Source organism: Rhamphochromis sp. 'chilingali' (genome assembly GCF_963969265.1).
Source record: "Rhamphochromis sp. 'chilingali' genome assembly, chromosome: 7".
NCBI classification, from domain to species: Eukaryota; Metazoa; Chordata; class Actinopteri; order Cichliformes; family Cichlidae; genus Rhamphochromis; species Rhamphochromis sp. 'chilingali'.
The window spans coordinates 28395854-28419228 of NC_137934.1; the positions used below are offsets into that span (position 1 = coordinate 28395854).

The 23375-nt window shown below is 41.5% G+C and overlaps 1 protein-coding gene and 1 long non-coding RNA gene across 4 annotated transcripts in view; one reads left to right on the plus strand and one right to left on the minus strand.

Moving 5' to 3' along the window:
- Positions 1-230, minus strand: part of LOC308399375 — a 31958-nt gene extending 31728 nt beyond the window's left edge. For both annotated transcript variants that reach the window (XR_013972148.1, XR_013972149.1), the window contains exon 1: positions 94-230. This is a non-coding gene — a long non-coding RNA (uncharacterized lncRNA). The remainder of the gene's footprint in view (positions 1-93) is intronic.
- LOC308399365 (insulin-like growth factor-binding protein 3) lies at positions 1-21232 on the plus strand. 2 transcript variants are annotated; one of them, XM_080886596.1, is made up of 4 exons: positions 1-485; positions 4087-4330; positions 7140-7259; positions 21035-21232. In XM_080886596.1, exons 1-4 carry the CDS (start codon positions 128-130, stop codon positions 21204-21206), a joined length of 894 nt encoding a protein of 297 aa, XP_080742722.1. In that variant the 5' UTR covers positions 1-127; the 3' UTR covers positions 21207-21232. The 2 variants fall into 2 exon arrangements, with proteins under 2 accessions (XP_080742722.1, XP_080742723.1); XM_080886597.1 differs by having other exon boundaries at positions 4087-4334; positions 21035-21231.
- The last annotated feature ends 2143 nt before the right edge of the window (positions 21233-23375 follow it).

Genomic DNA, 23375 nt, shown 5'->3' on the forward strand with positions numbered 1-23375 from the left:
ACGAGAACTTCGCGTAAAAGAAAATACAGATGGAGAAGGCTAGCCAGCTCGCTGTGTCACAGAGAGTCCCCTTAAGCCTACGTGACAACTCACATACTGTCCCTTTGTGACCAGCTTAATCGGTAGAATGCCCGATGTCTGTGTGCTTTGTCTGGTTGCCGCGCTGGCTGCATTCGCCCGGCTCGCCGGCACTGTGGGCCCCGTGGTTCGATGTGAGCCTTGCGACGCCGGCGCGCTCCTGCAGTGCAAGCCGCTGCCGAAAGACTGTGTGGAGCGGGTGAAGGAGCCCGGCTGCGGCTGCTGCATGACGTGCGCCCTCGGAGAGGGACAACCGTGTGGAGTGTACACGGGGCGCTGCGGCTCCGGCTTGACCTGTCGGCACCAGCCCGGGGAGAGCAGACCCCTGCAGGCTCTCCTGGAGGGACGGGGAGTGTGTTCGAGTCCCAAAAAACTGAACAGCGTTCTCATGCCACCGCAAAAAGAAGGTGGGAAGTCTTTTCTTTTCTTTTTTTAATGATTCTCTGACACCTTGTTGCCCGTGTGTGCGTGTTTGTGTGGGTATGTTTGTGTGCGCCCCTGAATGCTATTATGCATTGACTTTGACAGGCGCCCTGCCCATTAGGGTGCTGTTCTTCGCTGACCAAGTCCAACAGTTCCCTCCTGGGTTAAATGTGAGGCATTTATAGTGGCTGGGCTAAAGATGCTGTGACAGAGCTGCTTGTGATTAAAAAGCACAAAGAAAGATGCAAAAACGTATTTTCCGGGCTTTTTGGCAAATCACAACAATACGTGTGTGTCTGTGTTTGGGGGTGGGGGGTTACATTGCACAATTGTGCGCTGGCCTGCGTTAAACAAATCCCACTAGACTCCTAAAAGTTTGACTTCATAACAGGAGTCGTGACTTTCTAAGTTGGAGGGTCCCACGTCAGCTAATACTGCTTTCCTACAAGTCCCTTTGGAACATCGTCCGTAAATATGAAACAGAACACGAGGAGTTTTATGATTGACATGTTACACTTGAAAATAGTTTTAAGAAGAGGACACTACTGCTCCTTCCCTTTCTTCATAATGCACACAGTAGCATATGCACACACAGAGTCCCCCAAACCAGAATTTGCCATTTATATTCTGTAAGTTTATGGTTTATAGTATTTAGCTGAGGCCGAGTGCAGACCATGTCCCTATCTGCTGTGAAGCCCTTATGTTAAAGCTAATGGATTCTTGGACACAGCATGGATGTGCACAGTATGTGCTTCCCTGGTGCAGACAGCCTAGATCACAGCTGTCAATGTCATTTTATATCTAGGGCCAATACAGCCCACTTTGATCTTATGTGGGCTGGACCAGTGAAATTCCCCTCACTCATTTTTTCTACATGCCTCTGTAGTAAATGGAAAATATCTGTCATAACTATGGGGTCAAACTGTAAGTAGTAAATGTGTAAAATACAGATATGTATAACTTAACTATTTTGATTTAGTATAACTGGATGTGACAAAGGTCTTCATAAATAGGAAAAGCTGTAAAACTTGTGAAAATACAGTTAAAAGTCCAAAATGTATGTCCTTCACATTCTCCAAAGGTATCCAAAGGGCCGAATTGGCCTCCGGGCCTTATGTTTGATACCTCTGTCTGACAAAACAGGGATGAAATTCCCAACGCAAGTATTCAAACACACAATCACAGCCAATTAGCATTGAATACCAATGCTAGATTTCTTAACTGTCACACTGAGAGCCATCCTATGCCTGGTCTTTTATTTAAATGTATGGCTGCTGCTCACACTAGTCAAATGGCACACATGTCACCTACATGTGAATACACATGGTTGTGCGTCTGGGCACACAACTGACGTCAGGCACCCAAGAGCCCATGTGTGTGTTTTCTTTTTCCTGGTTGTTTGGTTTGGCCACACTAATGCGTGGTGTACAAGCACTCAGCAGTGACAGTGTCATACAAACATAAACACACACACACACACACACACACACACACACACACACACACACACACACACACACACACACACACAAATACAAAGTTCTCATTCTTTCACTTACTTTCCAGCTTCCAGATCCACCTAAAATAAGAACTACCAGTAACAGTATTGACATGGGTATTGATCTGTTTCCTTCTCCATCTGCACAACTGGAGAAGAGATCCAGAAAAGGAGGCGGAGAGGAAGAAAATGACCCCAAGTGCCCCTGTTGGTCAGAGTGTGTTGATGCAGCTCAGCGGTTTCCACAGCCATGTCCCCAGATTCAGCACAGGATCTCCTCCCAGACATTAACAAGCTCTCCTCCTCACCGCAGTTTGTGCTGTTTACCCCTGTGCTATTATACAAACAAATTGCGTAATGTGTCAATCTAAAACACCCCAGACTTCCTAGAAGGGTTATAAAAAAGTTTATATTGACAATAAAAAGGAATGCTTGCAGAAATCTAAAACAGGGCATAATTCTTTTGTCCCTGCTTGTGGACATATATGGCTGTTATTGAAAAGTTTGGGGCAAAACATGTGGAGGGTGCCTCAGGTTGAAAGGCACTTTCAGATTCTGCTCTATTGCAGCACACGCTGTTGTTGACATCCAAGTTGTTGTTCTCAGTTCTCGTGAGCCTGGGAGACTGTGGAGCTCCACCGCATCACTAACTGATCAGGTGGTCACAGAGAAAGGGTGGGCTGCTAGCCTGCCTGCCCACACGAGCTACACCCCTACATGCCCGTCCGCCGCCCTCACCACAGCTCTTAAACACAAAATCTGCTTTGAGTTAACAGTTTTAAACTGTGTTTGGGTGTGTATGTGTGTGTGTGTGTGTGTGAGTCGCTGCATGTGTGTTCCCATCATCCCTCTGCCTCTCCAGGACGTCGTCTCTGAGATCAGTAAGCTCCTTCCACTGTGGCCTTGCGGTGGTGTGGTCGACCGGGTGGCACATGGGTGGTAGTTTGGTCCTCTCCTATTTCAGTGAGGAACATCTGAAGCCCCCCTCTTCTTCTCAGACAGATGGTCCCTGCTTTGCTGTGTTTAACGATTTGACAGGAATCTTTGCCAACACCACTGGCTATTAATATACCTGTCCCAGCCTTCTCCCCACCTTATATATGCACACATAAACATATATACAACCGTTTCTTCTAAAGGTCCTTAAAAGGTCTTGTTTACGCTCAGTTCCTCCTTGTGACTCTATCTCTTGGCCTGCATACTGTGGAAATTTGTGGATATGAAATTGTCATGTTTCTGTTTATTACTTGGCTTCAATTCTGGCTCCAAACATCCCACAAGGCAATGAGCTAACTTTATTTTGTCTGCTTTTAACAGGGTCCTCATACACAGTCAAGAATTTCCTGCTGGATTGAATGAGCACAAGCGAGCATTTTGCAGTCATTTTGTAATATGGCAATTTCTATACAAAACAGAACAGCGATGACATGTTGGCTTTTGATTCTGAGGTCGCAGCTTAAGCTCCACTTGTGCTTCAGAAAAGAGATAATAGGAAGATGTTTCCATTAAATATTAATGAAAAAAAGAAATGGCAATTTTACGTCCATATCAAACAAACCTAAATACACTTTCAATTCAGTTTCATTTATACAGCGCCAAATCACAACTACAGTCACGTCAAGGCGCTTTATATTGTAAGGTTAACCCTACAACAATACATACAGATTATTGTATGTACAGAAAAAAAACCTACAATCATATGACCCCATATGAGCAAGCACTTTGGCGACAGTAGGAAGGAAAAACTCCCTTTTAACAGGAAGAAACCTCCGACAGAATCAGGCTCAGGGAGGGGCAACGATCTGCCATGACCGGTTGGGGAGAGAGGACTAGGCTGACTCAGATTTCCAAAAGCTTCTTCTTTACATTTAGACAACTTAACACCTAACAATCTCTGGTGTCTTTTCTTAATTTAATCCAGATATGACAAGTTTTTAAACTGACTTGAGGGTTGTAAAATTTTTACAAGAATCAAGACAGAGAATCAACCATTAAATGTCACTATTTGTCTTTATTAAGCACCAATTTATATGTATGAAACCATAAAATTGTTAAATTGAGAACTTTTCTTTGCACTTTCCATGTAGAAAATGCTGGAAATCAGGTCGAAGACTCTGTCAATGTCACCCAGACAATTCCAGTGCTGCCTGGCGTGGGAACTGTGAAGGATGGACATAGTAGGGGCTCGATGGACACCAGGCCTCCTTTGCACAACATATTAATTCAGAGGGGTGAGAACAGGAAGACCCAGAGCTACAAGGTGGAATCATTATCAGGAGGCGCCAATACAGATGTGCACAACTTCTCTGTGGAGAGCAAGAGGGAGAATGAGTATGTAAGTCACACCAGGCAATGAGATTTCTGTTAAAACTATGAGATTATTGCTGTTTTGGAAAAAAAAATACCTGGAATCTCACTAAATATATAAAATGCCCATGCCTTTCTTTGTATGTATTGTTTTGGGGGCATTTTAGCCTGACTTTAATAAGCTAGTGGACAGAAGACAGGAATGCTGGGAGAAGGACCAGGGAGAAGACACAGTAAATGCCCTCAGGGAAGCTTCAAACCTAGGCCTCAGTATTTAGGCCTTTACACACCAGACGTGTAAAATCTGTCTGACTATATCATGCGTTAATAGTAGTTTAAATTATGACCTCGTAATTTTGCTGGACAAATTTGCGGCATTTATTTTTTCTAACCAAGTTTGATATTTCAGATGTTTTGAATCTGATTAAACAGATTTGAGTAATGAGGCCACTGTAACAATTTTGACCATAGCTCATAATGTGCATCTGTACAGTAATAGTAAATAGTAAAGTAACACTATTTTTCCTCAGACGAATTTTCCCCAAACACAACACTTTCATTGTGGATATACATTACACGAGCAGTTCAGATCTGAAAAATTTGTTATTTTGTGTCACTTTTTTGCATCATGTGGATTGCTGAATCAGCAATCCAAATGCTTATGGCCATTTTTATTTGCTGTCAAATAAAAAGTGTTTACCAAAAGGACTACTGCACACCTGCTTTCTAACAACACTGCCTTGCACACTGCCCATCCCAGTAATGGCACAAATCCCAAGATGAGACGAAAGACTAGTGTCACAGTCTTAGCAGAATTTATTTATTTTTTGCTAGCCAATTAAAATGAGCTCTTTAGCCATTTTGTAGCACTATGGGGGAAAACAACTGCAACCAAAACAAAAACAACCAATTACAGAAATGAAAGTAAGTTGCTACTTGAAAAGTCTGCAACTGAGAGTTGTTAGGAGGTTGTTAGCTTGCTAGGTTTTTAGCTAGCTTTTCATCTGTCCTAGCTCTTTTCACTGCAATAATTATTGTACATTAAGACTAATATTGATTTTTGAACTCAAAAGTAACAGTAGTTGGTCAGCTGCATTATTTATAAGTACTTTTTATTAAAACTGTGCATCATAAAAAATATATATTCTGGGAAAGCAGCCTAGTCATAGAGTGTAACAGTCCGTAATAAAAATCCCATTTATATTCTCCACAGAGATTTTCATTATGAACCATAATTCTGTAACCATAAAAGCAGACTTACTATGAGCTATTACATTATGACACAATGTAGAAATTCAGCATGATATCCACCTTGATTTAATACAAAAGCATTTTATTCATGATGTCATGGAAAATAACTATAATTGTAAACTGAAACAGAGATGTTTCTGATTTGTGAAGGCGATTGCAACCACAAATATTTAAACTGGCAAACTTCAGGTCACTTTTATACACACGTACAATACAAACTACAATATGTATGCAAAGCTATTATTATATGGCACTGATAACAAATATTTTTGAGACATTACATTTGAGAAAAAGGTTGGAAGTCGATCACTGTGGAATCAGGGATTTGCAATACATTATTTTCTTTACCATTAAAAGTAAATATGTACAGTCTTGTGGCGTTGCCCCTCCCTCCATTTCTTTTATTATTATTTTTTTCCAGAAGAAGTCTTTTTATGATTATGATTTAGCCTATAGCTAATCAGCTTGGTTCAAGGCTTAAAACTCTTTATATAATATTCCAGAAAATGAGAGGGAAATGCAGAGCAGAACTCTTCACCGTGTTTCAAACAACAGAACTTTTTTGCTAGCTAATTAACTCACCAACTTTATTATATTTTTTAACAACATTAAGTCTGGATAAGTTATTCTGAAGAAATGCCATTAGCAGTGAAAATAGAAGAGAGTTCAAATCAATAGCTGCAATCAAGACATGTATTATGCTTGCTGATATGCCACGATGCTGCGGCACCATTTGAAGCAGTGAAATGTAAATGATGATATGTGTTTGCACGTTGTTGAGGAATATTTGCAACCCAGGTTTCAACAAACTATACCAAGTTCTGACACTATTTAGTGTTGAATTAACAAAAGAAAGCTCTCTATAAAGATCTATAATCTATAAAGAAGCAAACTGTGCATTAGCCAGTTTGTCTCATAGATAAAGTAGGTCAACATTCCACTGTGGCCCAACTATGATCGCATAAATGCATACTGTCAAGCCATGGTAGGTGGTATGAATGTGTAGCTTCTTTCATGTGCAGGAAAGAAACAAAATACAAACAATATGGCAAATCTCTCATTATAGCGGAGCTATACGGTGCAATTTGTGGTCCAAAAATCCACAGGGTACTTTTATGTTATCTACTATTGTTTAAACACCAGTAGTTTTGATTACAAACATTTTGTAACAGAAGGTACCACTTTTTCACAAAGTGACTATCTCATTTTGGGATTTAACCTCTTCAACCTGGACCTTACAGTGTGTTTGCTTCTGCACTTCGACACGGGCTCAGCATAGGTTGCTCAAACTTACAGAACTTTATTTAAAACTGCAGGAAAAATCCAGAAGCTCAATGGCATGTTAAACATATTATAAGAATAAGTATAAGAATAATGGATTACATCAGAATTGATATGATACGTTTAGCTTTGGAGCCGATTAGTAGGATAAAACATTAAAGGTTCAACACGGTACCTTTTATAGGCTTTGATGTTCACCACAAACTTTTGAACTTGCATGGCTGTGCCCGGTGTTCTTCCTGTTTGTGAATGTGTAAGGATGGCGGCCTAATATTAATGCTTTTGTTTGCTATGTTGCTAGGGGCCATGTCGGCGGGAGATGGAGAGCATCCTTAACAGCCTTAAAATCAGCAACGTGCTTAACCCGAGAGGCTTCCGCATACCCAACTGTGACAGAAAGGGTTTCTACAAGAAAAAGCAGGTGACTGGTTCTCCCTGCTGTTTTATCTCTGTTGTTTCTTTATACCTCGTCTCTGTCCCTCAAACACACACACACACCCACACACACACACACACCTGCGGACATACAAATAGACCCACCGCATGCCTGAACACTTCCAAAGAATCCTCAAAGACTCATCCCAACCACCCACACTTACACAATCCCCCTTTTTTGCAGCCCAGGTTGCCTTGACAGCCACATCAACACTATATTATCAGAATGGCTAATAACCATGTATTACTCCAGTAAATGCACTCCAGCCGTCTGACTCATGCCTCACAGGAAATGAAGTCGGTCAGGTGTGTTTGTGGGTGTGTGGTGTGGGAGAGTATGGGGGGTAGGGATGTAAGAATGTGGTCCAGGAGTGTGTGTGGCATGGTAGATGTGGCAGCAGGGGAGTATATGTATGGCGCTTGTTTGATGGCAGTAGTTTGGTGTGGGAGAGTAGGTGTGGGGTGCTGTTGGCGAGGTAAAAAAACAAACAGGCTGTCACTGGTTTAGTTTTTCACGTTCGTAGTGCAGACTGGGGCCACCCATAGGCTACTCATTTGAAAGATGGCAGGGGGGAGCAAAGAAGCTGACATTTGGCAGAGCACTGTAGGTGGGTGACATGTGCTGTGACCTGAGGGAAAAAGGGATAAGACGGTGGAAGGTGGTGGATGAAGAGGAGGGCTTGTGGGCCATTAGTGAGACACACAATGTGACAAATACCACTATCCAATTTCCTGGGGTGGGGAGTCTTATCGGAGGGATTCCACAGGCCCATTCTGAGAAAAGCATGAGTCACCGAAAACCCCCTACAAGCACCATGAGTCAGAGTCCAACTCAAGCCATAACACACACACAGAAAAAAAAAAGAAAGAATTGTCTTCTAAATTCTTACCTCACTCTTTCCCCACGGTCTCTCCACAGTAGTTTCATTGCTACTTTCATTAAAGTCAGCCTCTACCTTGCTCATTTCCTGGATTCCTTCAACAAAATATCTACCGGGAAAGTGTCAGTTCTGGTTGGAGTGTTTGCAAATGTGTGTGTGGCAGTGTGCCAGCTCCTGTCGCCCTTTTCTCAGAGCACCAGTGGGGTGCGGAGTGTTGTGTTAAATCCGTCTCAGGGGATGTGCCTTCACGGTGTGTTGTAGAGATTTATGACCGGAAACATGGTGAAGAGGAGACCGTGTGAACCGTCTAGGGTGACAATACTTTGAAAAGAAGGGAGCAGGGAAAGGAGGTGGGAGGGATGAGGTTGGGGGGAAGGACTAAACAGAGAAAAAAGTAGCATAACTTTATACCTAATATGCAGGTTCTGTACCTCTGTATGAGTATATCCCCTCAAATATGAAATGCTGTAGAAATGTAGCTTTTTATTTAACTTTTAGCGATGATGGCTCAGGGGGAACTAAAATTAAGAACTTTAAGTCAGCGTTTTGCATCCTTAATTGCGTTACAGCACTTTTGAAGTGCTTGTCAGGAAGACGCTGATGATGGATTAAATAACATTTTCACACACAGATTCACAGAAGTGAAAAAGGAGAACAGAAGTTATACTATTCCAATTGTGTCTATGTTTCTGAAGTTCCAGTAAATAACTGTGTGTTTATCTAAATCTGAATAGTGCATGCTGCGTGTCCGTATCTGCAGCTTAAGATGAAAAGCCCTTAAAGGCCACATATAATTGTCATTTGATTTTTTTTTAAGTACAACAGCAGACAAAAGCGATTTAATAGATGTTGAATTTCAGTTGCAGTTTTTTTATGACAAGAGTTTTTTTTTCCACAACTTTTGCTTAAAGTACTATCACGTCCGACAGTTGATAATACAAGACCTCTTCCTGGTAGTTTCAGGGAAACCAGAAAGTCCTGTATTCAGCTTAGGGACTTTTTTTTTGAAAGGCAGGAGCTCAAACCGTTTTATGTGCTAAGTGTAACTGCTTTTCTCATTGAAATCAGGAAATGGGCCTTAAAGATTTTTTCAAAGTCACTGCATGTGGGCGGGCATGGATTTGACTCATTTCAGTAACAGTTAATTTTAACAGTGACATTTTTAATGGCCAAAGACAAAAAAAAATCAATTAAATAACCACTTGATAGCTTATATAGCTTATATTTCTGCTGAACTCTCCGTGTAATTTGCTCAGTTGTTGCAGAATGTATCTTTCTGGGATTATGCTGGCATGTTTGTTGTTGAGCCATTGACTGTGAAAGGTTTTAATTAGAGTTGGGGAGTAGAGAACGGCATGTAATAAAACTAGTAATTTAACAGCATTTTCCCGGAGCTTGCTGGTAGTTAATTAACTTCTAAAACTAAAACTAAAATTGTGGGCCATAAAAAGACTGGAAGTTTAAAAAAATATGACTTGTCTACTGTAATGAAGGTCCACTGCTAGTTCAGATAGAGGGGGAGGAGGTGGAGGTGGTGGAGGTGGTGGAGGTGGTCAACAAGTACAAGTACCTCGGGCTGTGGGTGGACAATAAACTGGACTGGTCATGCAATACAGAGTACCTGTATAAAAAAGCCCAAAGCCGACTGTACTTCCTCAGGAGGCTGAGGTCTTTTAACATCTGCAGGAAGCTCCTGAGGATGTTTTACCAGTCGGTGGTTGCTGGAGTACTTTTCTATGCTGTGGTGTGCTGGGGGAGCAGCACAGCAAAGAGGGACTCATCCAGGCTGGAGAAACTGATCAGGAGGGCTAGCTCTGTGGTCGGCATGAAGCTGGACACTCTGGTGACAGTGGCAGAGAAAAGGACATTAAAGAAACTGATGGACATTATGGACAATGCCAGACATCCTCTGCACACGGCCATTAACAACCAGAAGAGTCTGTTCAGTGACAGGTTGCTTCTCCCAAAGACAAGAACTAACAGACTTAAAAACTCCTTTGTCCCACACGCCATCAGACTGTTTAACTCCTCTCTGGAGGGGAGAGGGAGGGGAAACAGGAGGACAAAGGAGGGGGGAACAACTAAGCTGTAGTGCCTCTGCACCTCACTGTACAATACCTTGTGCAATACTTTTTGTAAATAGTCAACAGTGCAATAGACTCAATACTTGAAATGTGCAATTCACTTGTATTTTTATTTTTTATTCCTATTTATTCTATTTATCCCCTTTGTATATTTTATTTATATTTGTCTCTGTATTTATATATGTGTGTGTGTGTGTGTGTGTGTGTGTGTGTGTGTGTGTGTGTGTGTGTGTGTGTGTGTGTGTGTGTGTGTGTGTGTGTGTGTGTGTGTGTTTATATATATATATATATAACAGTTCTGTAACTGTAACTTTGGTCGTTGCTGTGCTTTTTTTGGAAGTCGAATTTCCCAGAGGAACCCACCCGAGGGATTAATAAAGTTCTATCTTATCTTATCTTATCTTATCTTATCTTATGAAGGCTCTTTTCCTGTCCAGATCCTTCCCACTATAATGGCATACCCAGGTGAAGATCCTGTCATGGTACTGTGGTGGCCATCCATAGGCATCCATAAGCTGTATTGCATCAGCAGGGGTCATTGTTAAAATGTGATAACTTTTTTTGTAGTGGGCTGAAGCTGGACTTTGCCCTTTGCCACTATTTCTATTTGCATTTTTTTTTTTTTTTTTTGGATAGAATTTGTTGGTTCAGTCAAAGTGCGGTCAAGAAATGGTGGTGGTCTCAGGCCATGTCCACACTAATACGTTTTCATTTGAAAACACATCTTTTTCTCTTTGTTTTGGCCTTCCGTCCACACTGAGGCGGCGTTTTGAAAACGCCCTCCAAAGCGGATACTTTGGCATCACAGTGTGGACACAGCGTGGACAGCGAACAGTGTGGACAGTGAACCTGGAGCCTTTTTGAAAACGATGACACATTTTAGTCATGTGATGCAGTCGTGTGACCAATTAAACTAAGATAGTGGAGGCATTAAACAGCAGTTGTTTTGTTTGCTCTCAATCTATTAAAGATTAATATCAGTCTGTACATGCTCCAGATAGCTTTTCTTCAAATTCTTTAATTCTCACTCGCTTTTGCAACTTTGCACTTTTGTGTTACTCACAGCAACAACTCCACCTCATTGTCAGTCCATTTAAAAAAAAGGTCGAATCGTCTTGCGTTTCACGCATGCGCAGTACTGGCGTGTAAGTGTTTTCGACCTTTTCAATGTGGACGCACAACTCTGTGAAAGCGACTGAAAATGATAGTGCAGACAAAAACACCGTTTTCAAATTCATCCAGGCTACTGTAGACGTGGCCTCAGGATCTACTCTCTGCTTTTTGCAGACGATGTGGTTCTGTCATCAAACAGTAACCTCCAGGTCACAGTGGCAGTGGGGTGGTTTGCAACAAAGCGTGAAGCGGCTTTGGTGAGAATTAGCACCTCCAAGTCTGAGGCTATGGCTCTCAATGGGGAAATGGCGGCATTCATACTTGCCCCCAATGGAGGAGTTCATATCTCAGGGTCATGTTCATGGGTACCCTGCCATCCTTTATGATGGAAGGATGGTGTGGTGTCTATGATCAAGAGCTGTGTGCGAGGAGCTCATTTCCAGTCAGGGCAGGAAATAAGTTTCTTGTTCCGACTCTACAATAGAGGCAGGTTGAGGAGCTTTGTGATTCAGAAGGGATCCTTCCACATTGGAAGAGCTGGTCTAGGCATCTGAATAGGATGCCTGCTGGTTGCCTGCTTAGTTAGGTGTTTTGGGCATATCAATGTGTGGGCTGATCTCAGGACTAAACCAGGATACACTAGAGAGAGAGTGCCTCTGGGCTGGTTTGGGAATGCCTCAGAGCCTAAGTGCCTGCCATGGATAAGTGACAGAAAGTGGATGTTTGCCATCCCTTTTCTCTTCCAGAGACATTTATAATAAAATAGGATTTGTAATGTGTCCACCTTCATTGCGGTCTGCTGTTAGATTTTTAGAGGACTGAATGCAGTTTTCATTCCATTCCATCATCCTTCTCCCTGCATAGCTATAGGAGTATGTAAATGAAGACATTTATGAAAACAATGCGTGGCTATGAATATGGCTTAATGCATTTGTCAAAACAAAGTAGACGCTTCTGGCACACCATAACTTACTTCCAAGACAACAAATTGTGAAGCTGTCAAAGCTGACCCTAAAGACACATGCGTTTGGTCAAACATTGTTGCACGAGTCAAACAAAAAGGTTGTTATGTATCCTGCAAGTGTTGCTGGAGTTTTAAACAGGTAACCCAGTGACGACCCTAACTTTAACCCCAACCCTATATTTTTGAGAAATATATGGTTTTTGAAAAAAAAAAAATGTAAACAGTTTTTAGGATCAGTTTGAATAGTTATTTTCTTTTTTCACTGTTAGCCAAGACTTGAGAAGAACATTTTCTTAAATAAAATAAGTTAGGTTATAGTTAGGGTTAGGGTTTGAATTGTCATGAATCCATAGGCAACTTGTGGAACATGTGCAAAAGGGTGAGTGTGGCTCAGAGCTCATACAGCAATGTCATTATAGATAAACAAATGTTCAGACAAGTTGTCGCATGCTATTTGAGCTGAATGAGTTATTCTGCTGCGTGCAATACCCCCACCTGGACTCAAGTCTCTAGAAGGCAGGGTTCTGACTCACAGACATGTATGTAAACCCAAAGCTGACTCAGTTACCAACTGAATAATGTACATTGAACTACTTTTGTCTCAACAGTTTAACATTATTTTACACCATTGGTTAGGTTTGCTATGGTTCAGCTTGTTCCACTGTCAAGTTAGTGGTAATTTGGAAAACAACACTTTCAAAGTGGTTCCCCGGCACTATTTTTATTTAATCATATTTTGGAAAAAGAAAAAGTATTAGACTATTTAGCTCCTATGGACTGTCCATATAAGTGCATATACTCCCTCTCAAGTCAGTTCCTCCCATCCTGGAATGACTCCAACTCCACTATAATGAACTGTAGGTAGCAAGGTTAGTCGTGGCTCTACTGCAGCCCTGGTGAGTTTGCTTGCGTGGCACATGGACTGTTTCACTATCCGAGACAGATTCTAGTAAGAGTCGCTGTATAGCTAATTCCATTTTTCTAGAGCAGAAGAAGAATCACTGTCCCAGTTGCATTCTGCAGCTATGGGGTTTAAGTGTCTGGATTTTAGCTAAATGACACTGAGGTCCATCACAGCACTAGTCAGACTAGTGTTAGGGGAAGGACTAGAGATAGGGGGTTAACAGCACCTGAACTTTCAAAAATAAGAGCAATAGAATGAAAATGAAATAAATGCTGAAATAAGTCATAATTAATTTATTCCTCCAATAAAAAATCTATGTGTCGGAAACACTTCAAGTTGCGTTAATCATTTAAGCTTCATTCAACCTCTGTTGCTGTACTTTTCTATTTAAATGCAAAATGGTGCAGCAATGTAGCCAGTGAGGAGAGTGGAAGCAGTAGCCTTGACCTCTTAACATTCACCCAGTCACAGGTGACTGGTTTAAGGGTGGGGTCAGGGTTAAGGTTAGGCTTCCATCTTACCTCTTTGGCATACCCATGCTCACGTATCAACCCTATAGTTGTGTTATTTTCATATAAGAAAGGTACGTGCCATTAGCAAAAAACTGCAAGGAGGAACCTATTTTTAGCTGGAGTTATATGAATTGGCTCAGTATCCCCATTCAGGCCAGGCATTCCCAACACTGACCACTCATTACATCCCTCAAAATCTCACTCTCTCTTTAATTCATCATTTCACCACCCATCATTACCCCCATTGTGCCGTGCCTACGGTCATCCACACATCTTTTGTTCTGCTTGCCCGCTCCATCATTCCGTCCATCCTGCCCTTCCACCCACCTGGCTTTTCCTTCCTTGTTTGGACAGGAATCACCCTGCAGAGGGTTGTGAATGGAACGACAGTGTGTGTCTCTGTGTGTACTCTTTTAGAGTTTTGAGTGTGTGTCAAGAGGAAGAGGAGCAGGAGGAGGAGGCTGTGGGTTAAGGATTTGAGCCAGGTGCCTGTGTACCCTTCTGCGTCCTCATTCACTAGGTCCTGACACTGCCAGGCCCATAAGGGTTGACTTATTGAGCGTGACTCAGAAGGATCTGTGGAAATGTACACACCAACCACAATGGCTTTATAATAACTGGCCAACCTTTGGGGATCCAGACAGCTATTTTCACCCTGTCTCTCTCTAGTTCTCTTCCCTCCCTAGATTTATAATCCATCTCTCTTTCTTCTTCACTTTGAAATATAAGCCCCTTTTTCCAGTGTCTCATGCATAATACGCAGAGCAGGGGAATATTTTTATTATTGATGCCAACACAGTACCTAAATTTAGATGCCGATAACCAAACTGTACTTCTCAGTAGTTTTACTTGAGCATATTAACATTTTCAATAAATAAAAAAATCCCTTTTTCATGCTGCAAATTAGGCAACTCTGTAAAGTCCTGAAAGGTGTTATTCATATTCTTGTCAGAGGAATTTCCATTTATTTTCATATTTCAGATAAATGTTTGAAATGTATTCAGTTTGGTGGCAAAGTAAAGGAAATGTGTGATGATGATATTTCTGATGCTAAAAGTAAATACCTAATCTTTTATTGGTGATTGCGGCTCGTGAGAACCAATATTTAATAGCGCAAACAAAACAAAGTGACAGACCTAAATCACCTAAATCAAAGTCTGAATCAGTTGCCACAAGGTGTCAGCAGCAGCATCCTGTAGTGTAACAGTAGTGATACAGCGTAAGTCAATATGTAAGCACAACAGCAGCATAGGTGGTGTTTTTCTCTGAAATTTTAAGTAAAAGTATAGGTTACACACAAGTAAAACTTTGAAACTCTTCCCCAACCTTGTCACACAAAAAAGCTGAAAGTGAACATTATTTTCTACCTACAGTATTGTGTTATGTCCCGGTCTAGGAGTACAGAAGCGCAACAAAGGGGTTCAAAAGGGTGTCCCCACCCCGTCCCATAAGCCAGACCCAATAGCCATTTTATCATTAAAGGTGAGGTTTATTGCTATACCAATAACACCAAAACTGAAAGGATAAACTCCAGGGTGAACAAAGGCCAAAATAACAAACCAAACAAGCTATTCCCGAAAAGTGCTACCTCAACCCTACATGAAACAAAACCAAACAAAAGACAAGTGCTACCTCGAACTCCCTAGCTTCATAAACAAGACAAAGCGTCCAAAATTATATAGACAGTTCACCTCTTCTGCTTTAGTGCTATTTACAGATGGACACGACTATTTACAATACTATATAAAAAACCTAGTTGTTGTCAAAATACACACAAGATCAAGCACTGCAAGTTTGGAGGCTGAAGACAGATCTGCTGCTGCCAGTTGCTGCCAGGGGAACAACTGCTGGAGACGGGCTTTTTGAAGCAGCCAGTTGATAATAGGGGCCAATCAGCAGCCGCCAGACCAAAGCCAGCCCAAAACAGCTCAACCAATCAGGAGGACCTGGAGAGACTCTTAAAGGCACAGAAGACACATACAAAACAGTCCAGACATGCTGACACACACTAATTCAAAATATGGCTGTATCTTGGGTCCACCTTTTTAAGTAGTTGCTTAAAGCCCTGCCTTAAGCAACTACTTAAAGCAGCACCATTAACTCCATCAGTAATCCATAGACGATTTATTCTTCCTCTCATATGGAATGCAGATAGCAAGCGCTCCGGCAGTGCTGGGTTTGAGCCATTTATTTATTTTTTTATTTATCTTTCCATGCTATGTGTTTTTGCCTCAAGTGGTGAAACAAGTTTGTTTCTTCCACTTTTAGCAGGAAGATCTTTCTTGCATATTTTGCATTGTTGGGGTTGCTGAAGTAGCTCTCTGTTTAGGCTCTCAGATATGCCTGTCTTGTCGTTCGTGATAGGGAACGTAAATGCACAGTGCTCTACCATTAACAGTAATGTAAATATAATTTTTTTAACATGAAAAAGTATATCTGTTTTTCAATAAATTATAATATTTCCAAAGTTACTGACCAAAAATAATGGCGATTATTATTTTTGCTTTAATTGAACTCAATTACATGTGCCAACAAACATGTATGAATGTTTTTTGGGAGGTATACATCCATTAGCTGCAACATTAAAATCACTTGCCTAATATTATGTCTCAGCTCTGTTCTGACAGGACGTGCTGGCAGAACCTCTGGGGGTGTCCTGGTTGTCACTGGAATGTTGGCAGTGTTTCCTTTAGGATTCTGTGTGTTACTGGATGCAGACTGTGGAGCAGCGCATCCATAGACACTTGATCAGGTTAGCATCTTGTACTGCGAGAGCCTGCTCTTATTGGGGTGTGCCATTGGCATTTTAAGATTCATAGTACGTATGTGTCAAATTAACATTCACATAAGTAGTTAGACTTAAGGGTTACCAGGATAACACAGAATGATCCATGTTATTCACCTACACATTTTTTTCCCAAAATATCCCTTTTTGCTTTTCGCTAAAACAGAGTAGGGTCTTGATAAGGATTATCAGCTATGATGACTTGGATCTCAGAGGGTTAATGTAGCTGACTCTGTCACACTAACTATATTACACTATATGTAACACTGTTGTATCTAAAAGATAATCAATGTTTATCATAATAATATTAAATAGATCGATGTAGCTTTAACACAAGTAGAAATAAATGAAGCTTTAATGTGCAAATATTGGCTAGTAGGTGGTTATGTTTATGGTTAACAGATAGAGTGCTTAACAAATTATTGATGTTATAAATTATACATGTCAAAAACATGTTTGAAATTAGACATGACTTTAATCACTGAGCTGAGTTAAATTAGTTATTAAATTAAACCCAAACTTGACTACCATTAAAATGAATTTTCTGCTGCAAGTAAACAGCAATTTGGCATTTGAATTGAATTTGAACTGTAAAACAGTACATTTGGAAATAATTATTACATGAAACAGCAATAGTTATATTTTATTAGTAAATACTTTTTAATCATCTTTAAAGAGCTTGTGCAAACTGGGGGATGAGCCATTAGAGAAACATCAAAAATTAAATATGTAATTTTTAATAATGTTAATAAACCTTACATTGGGTGGTGGTCTAATAAATTTGTTAAGCAGTGTATATGTAGAAATCTTTCTCTTAGAGATAATCGTCCAAATACACTGTTTTAAATTTACCCTCTTCTCCCTCTATGGTTTGACCACATCGAGTCATTACTTATATTGATCTCCCTTCTTCCAGTCTACCACTTTGTAAACTTGTGAAGCAATATTTAAGACTCTATTTTAAAGTTTGTGTGTTGCCAATATTCTAAAACAAACAAATTATTCTGGAGTTCTCTTCACTTAGACACTTTTTTAAAGAAAAAGCAATATCCTGCAGCTACTCCCAAATGCACTTGCAAGCACATACAGATGCCCGCTTGATTACATAAATACATATACATGCGCCCATACACACACACACAAACACATTGCATTTTATGAGCTGGTGTTTATCCAGTGGTCAGACCAGGCTCTTTTTAATGTGCGTGAAGCCCAGCAGCCTTGCTGTTAGCTATTAAGATCAGCATTACAAGAGCTTGCATTCATGCACACAACGCACATGCATGCACACCTCATAAAGGTAGCATTATGGCTTTGCAAGGTAGATGAAATATGCTTTGTTTTTTGTTGCTTTTTTTAGTGACAACCATGTGGACCAGGCAGGGCTAGTTTTGGGGCTATGAGGCTCAGAATATAGGGCATGGGATTTAGGCTGGCGCAGGGTTTGGACTCTGCATGTGATCGGGTGACTGTGGAGGCTGTTTGAGTAAAGCAAACTCATCGTTATGTTAAGAAACCAGTTTGAAATGATCTGAGCTTTGTGCCATGGCTGTTATGCTGCACTAAGCCAGCATAAGATAGATACACTGTGTCATGAAGGGATGGACATATTCAGCAGAGAGAGTACATCCATGGAGAGTAAGAGAGAGTAAGAGAAATCAGGTGAAAACAAACAAACAATGAAAACCATCCACTGCAGCTGCTGTCTGCTCTTTTTGTGCTACTTTTTGTTAACTTTTGTTCTCCCTTCTTGGTGAACTTAGCTGTTGTTCCCTTTCCAGCTTTTCAACCGGTCAGCATTGGCTCTGTGCGCAGCATCATCTGTAGTGACATTCACTGCTTAGTGGATGTTTTGTACTTATGCGTGTGTTTGGAGTGAAGCACTAAAGAAAGGACTGCAGAGGCTGGAATAGAAATTAAAAGGTAGCCAAGCAACAGGGATAAGCACACATGCACATTTTTCCTCTCCTTTCCATCTTTCCAAGGGGACAGGAGTAGGAAGACGATAACAACCAAAATACTGAGTTCACAGACAAGAATGCCTGGATGATGTTAGGGGCACATGTGGTCGTGTACCTATCTCCAGACTCCACTAGTTGTTAGTGAGGTATTTTAATAGATTGCTGTCTCTATAAAGCTGCCTTTGATCATGCACTCAGGCTGTACATGAATCTTGATTACACTGGAAAAAGGACACCTGATCACACTCCATCTGTCTCCCTGTGCCAAGGAACATTGCAGTTTTGTTTACAATGTTTACTGATAGACGTTAGAAATCTAAGTATAGCACTCAGTTTGAGATTGAAGTGCAGATTTTCAGCTTTTAATTTGTTGTTTTTTACATCCCTGACTGATACACTGGCAAGTTAAAACACTTTAACCTGTGTCTGACTTCCTTCACTGCTCGGGCCAACACCTTAAGCATGTTACTAAAATGCAATCTGACACTTTCCCTAAATGGGGTACTGCATTCATTTAGTTTAGTCTTTTTTTTTCTTTTTTTTAAGAAAAGTTGGGCTTAGAGATTAGAGATTCAGGTTCTCAGGTCATCATCAATGATAATTTAGACCTAACAGAGCTGTGGGTGATTGGTGTGCATAATGTAATAAAAGTTAAAAATTAAAATTAAGTATGAAAGGCTGAGTGAAACAGTGTTTGAACTCATGCAGAAAAGACATAGAAAGTGTTGGTGTGCAAAGAAAAACATATGTGCTCTTTACAGTACTGTCATGGTCCTGGGCCATGTTGGCCCAGTGTTCTTAGTTTTCTTGTATGTTTGTATTTTGTTCCCTATTTAGGCCATGTTTCCTGAGTTGCCCTGTTGTGTTGTTCCCTAAGTGTTTTCCCTTCGTGGCTTTTACCCCCTGTGTGCCCTCTGTGTATTTATGAGCCCTCGTCTCTCCTTATGTTTTATTCCATGTTTCCCCAGCCCGTTATGTCTTTTTTCCCCGTGCTCTCTCTCCTCCTGTCTGAACCTCTGTACTTCCTGTTTGACTCTGCCCGTCTCCCGTCAGTGTTATGTTCACCCCGCCCTGTCTCGTTATGGTTATCTGTGTCAGCTGTGTTCCCCGTGTGTTCCCACTTTCCTCGTTAACCCTCTGTGTATTTCTGTCTGCGTCTCCTCTGTTCGGCGTCGCGTTCTCCCTCATGTTGTGTGGCTCTTCCTGTGTCTACCTGCGAGTGTTAGTTTACTTTTCCCCAGTTTAGTTTTGTATTTCCTGTGTTCTGCCGTGCCAGCATTAAAGCTGTGTTTCTCGAGTTCATCCCCGTGTCTGTGAGTTTTGCATTTGGGTCCTCCTCCTGCTTGCCACACAGCGATCCATGACAAGTACATACTTTCTGATCACACACCTAGACTGCCGGTACTTACCGACGGTTGCCATCGAGGCAGACAGGCGTATCTCGGTCGTGGCTGGACTTCTTACCTCTCTCTCACCACTCCCACGGTGGGAGATGATGGGAGCTAAGAGGAGTGGGACAATTTGAGATCTGAACCTGGTTTAACTGATTGTGCTGTTCCATGTGTACCCCCAAAATGCACCTCATAAAGTTGCCACTCTACAAAGCCGAACCTCCTGTGGGACATCTGATATTACTGCGTACATGTGTGGGAGCAGGTGGGGGGGTGGGGGTATGTGTGCAGCACATACAATTCTTGTTTGTGTGCTGCTGCGTATTTGCTAACGTGTGTTTATACTCACATGCGCCCCGTGCACTGGGGCAGGCCATAATTAACTCCAGATGATTTTGAGTGCCTGCCAGCTTCCCAGAATAGCAGCACTGGTTTGCAGCCCTCCAACTGGCCTTGGCAAATATTTTAGCAACCCCATGTTTACCTTCACACTCTACACTCTCACTCACTCAGAGCATTCCTCATTCCAAGCGCCTCTCTATCAGAAATAATCTGCTTTTTCATCATTTACCCCCAGTGGCCGGTAGCACAAAGTAAACTCCTCCACAGCACCTAAATTGGGCAAACTCAACAGCACGCTGCCCACACATAATGCTGCTGCAAAAGCTCCCCTGCTCTAATCATGATGCATTTATTACTGTCTTACACAAAGCAAACCCCTGCATTGTGTGTGTTGTGTATCACTGATGTTTTACTCACATAAAAACTCAGGTAGCAGGGCATTCCACTCCGTGATCGACGGGTTTGTCTAATGAGAGTTCTGCTGAGGCATGACTTGGCCTGCTGACAAGCATCTGAGATCTGAAAACCAACAGAGGGATGGGGTGTTATTATAATACAAGCATGCACATTGAAGGTGGTGTTGTTAAAGCTGTGTCAAGGCATTAATTCCTCTCCGTGGAAACGCTAATCTGTTTTCCCAGTGTGTCTCAGAGGGATAAGTCCTCTGCTACCTTTTTAACCCCACCCAAACTAGAGGTGGATGTCAAAGCTCGATGAGCGATGATCTTGCTTATGACACCGGTTGGTGTACCTTTGGTTCTGTGAAATCGAACAAGTGGCAGACTAAACTTCTTTGTCTTCTCTTCCTCGTGTTTTTTTTACAGTGCCGTCCGTCCAAAGGCAGGAGGCGGGGCTACTGCTGGTGCGTGGACAAATATGGGCAGCCTCTCCCCGGCTACGATGGCAGGCAGTGGGGCGAGAAGCAGTGCTACAACCTGGAGAGCAAATGAGAGGATGGAGGAACAAAAAGTGGATGGAAAGGGGAAGACGGTGTAATATGGGGGAGGGATGGGCGAGGGGGTGAGGGGGGCGAGAAAGAACGAGATCCCACTGTGCTCTTGCATTTAGTTTTATGTAAACATCTGAAGGAACTCTGGACCTCTGATTTCAGGTCCTGCTTCTGTTGGAGGGAGGGAAGGGGGGACTAGGGGAAGGTGAGTGGGAGGGGTAAAGGATAGCGCACAGCCTTCTGTCCATCACAGCTATCTGTCCTGTGCTAGGGGGAACCACCTCTGTCCTTTTTTTTAAAATAAAGGTTTAAGCTGAAAGCTGGGGAGGGGAGGGGGACCCGTCAACTGCACTATTCTTTTAGAGAGAGGAAGGAGGGATTTTTCCACTCACTTTAAAGAGGAGTTGTTTGTGACTGTGACCTGCACCCCCACCTCTTAAAAAACCAACGCCATTGTTTGTTTGTTTGTTTGTTTGTGTTTGTGTGCCCATCTGCCAGTTAGTAACTGCGTGTGTGTGTGGCTGTGTAACATGCATGCACAGCTCCATGTCTGCATGCAAGTGGCGTGTGAGTTTGTGTGTTTGTTTGTGTAAATACTGCATGTCACTAAACTCAGTTTAGAGATGTCTGACTGCCCATCCCCAGGCCCTGCTCCATTAAACAATGCAGAAAAAACATAGCACTCTGGCTCAGGGTCCATTATTAAGTGAAGGATTATAAAATATTAGATGGTAGGGCTTCAACTTTTTAGTGCAGCTCGGGGGGCAGCCTTGCTGTTTCTAGTTCCTTGTTACTAACCTGCAGGGCAAAGGGATTGGAGGCAGTCCATGCAGCCACAGTGCCTTAAAAACTAGCCTTTCATTACCTCCTCTTCAGATTCAGCTCTTCCTCTTCTTCAGTAGCATAAAGCAATACTTCACTGAAAAGCTACCTTATGAGTATTGTGCTTGACAATTTTGAGGCTTGCATCTTTGATGAGGAGAGCAGCTATAACTAAAACAGTATACACAAAGATCCTGATACAGTGCCATGAAACAGTATTTTCTCCTTCTCTTCTTCCTTTTTTTGTATATTTGCCATACCCAATTGTTTCAGGTCATCAAATGAATTCTAATATTGGACACAGATAGCCAAAGGAAAGACAAAATGCAGTTTTCAAATAATGTTTTTGTTTAGCAAGGGGAAAAGCTGTTCAAACTTAGCTGCATCTGGGTGCATTTCAATGATATTGGAGACGCAAACCCGAGTGCAGAATTTATAAAATTAGGAGCTGGCTAAGGTGATCCTAATTTTTTTTTTTTTCATTGTGGAAAACAAAAGTTTTCAAACTTTTCCAGGCCTTAAACCTGATGCGTATTCTCCCTCATAGTAAATCTATAAAAACAAGGCGTTTAGGAAAACAGTGAATAAAAAATTGCTTTTCTAAAAAAGACAAAAATTGCAGTTCAGTATTGAATATTACATAAAATAACCTATATATAAAGTTTCTTTTAATGGCAGAGATGCGGAAATGTGTGCATGTAGCACAGAGCCGTGGCTCAGTGTCTAAGTGTCTTAATGAAAATGTGCGTTGAAGCTATTTAGAATTCTTATCTTGTTTGATCTGCTGCTCACCATAAACAAGCACAAACAGAAGTTTTGGATTTTTAACTGTATTTTCATAAGTTTGACGGCTTTTCATATTGATAAAAACCTCCTGTTTTGGCCATTCATACTAAAAAAAAGTAATGGGATTTCTGCTCTTCTAGAAAATCCTGAATGAGAATTTCCGACCATCAGTTTGTGCCATGTGCCCGAAGGGCACGTAAGGTAATGCAGCAATACAATACATTCAGGGCACCCCAGCAAGTCCACCTCTGCATGGCTCAAGAAAACAGTGGACTAGGAGTGAACTAGTCGAGGTCTAGTCTGATTAAGATGCTTTGGCGTGACCTTAAACAGACCATTCATGTTCGAAAACCAGGGCTATCTCTGTCTAACATTAAAATTTGTTAAGTGTGATTAAAATGCAAAATAACAAAAAAAATCAGGGAAAAAAAAGTTTTCATGGCACTGTAAACTTCTTAAACTGCTTTTGAAGGAAAGTCCAGTTCTTCGGGACACATTTTAAGAGTGTAAACTTATAGTTCTATTGGATGCTAAAGCTACGTTATTATTACGTTATATCTACAGATGCTGCTTGGCCAAGGAGACAATGCAATAAAGCTCCTGGAATA

Bases quoted from the DNA above. Each gene is read 5' to 3' on its own strand.
- LOC308399365 (XM_080886596.1), top strand. From the start codon at position 128: ATGCCCGATGTCTGTGTGCTTTGTCTGGTTGCCGCGCTGGCTGCATTC. The intron at 4,331-7,139 runs GTATGTAAGTCA...CTATGTTGCTAG, and splicing joins GAGAGCAAGAGGGAGAATGA to GGGCCATGTCGGCGGGAGAT. The intron at 7,260-21,034 runs GTGACTGGTTCT...TTTTTTTTACAG, and splicing joins GTTTCTACAAGAAAAAGCAG to TGCCGTCCGTCCAAAGGCAG.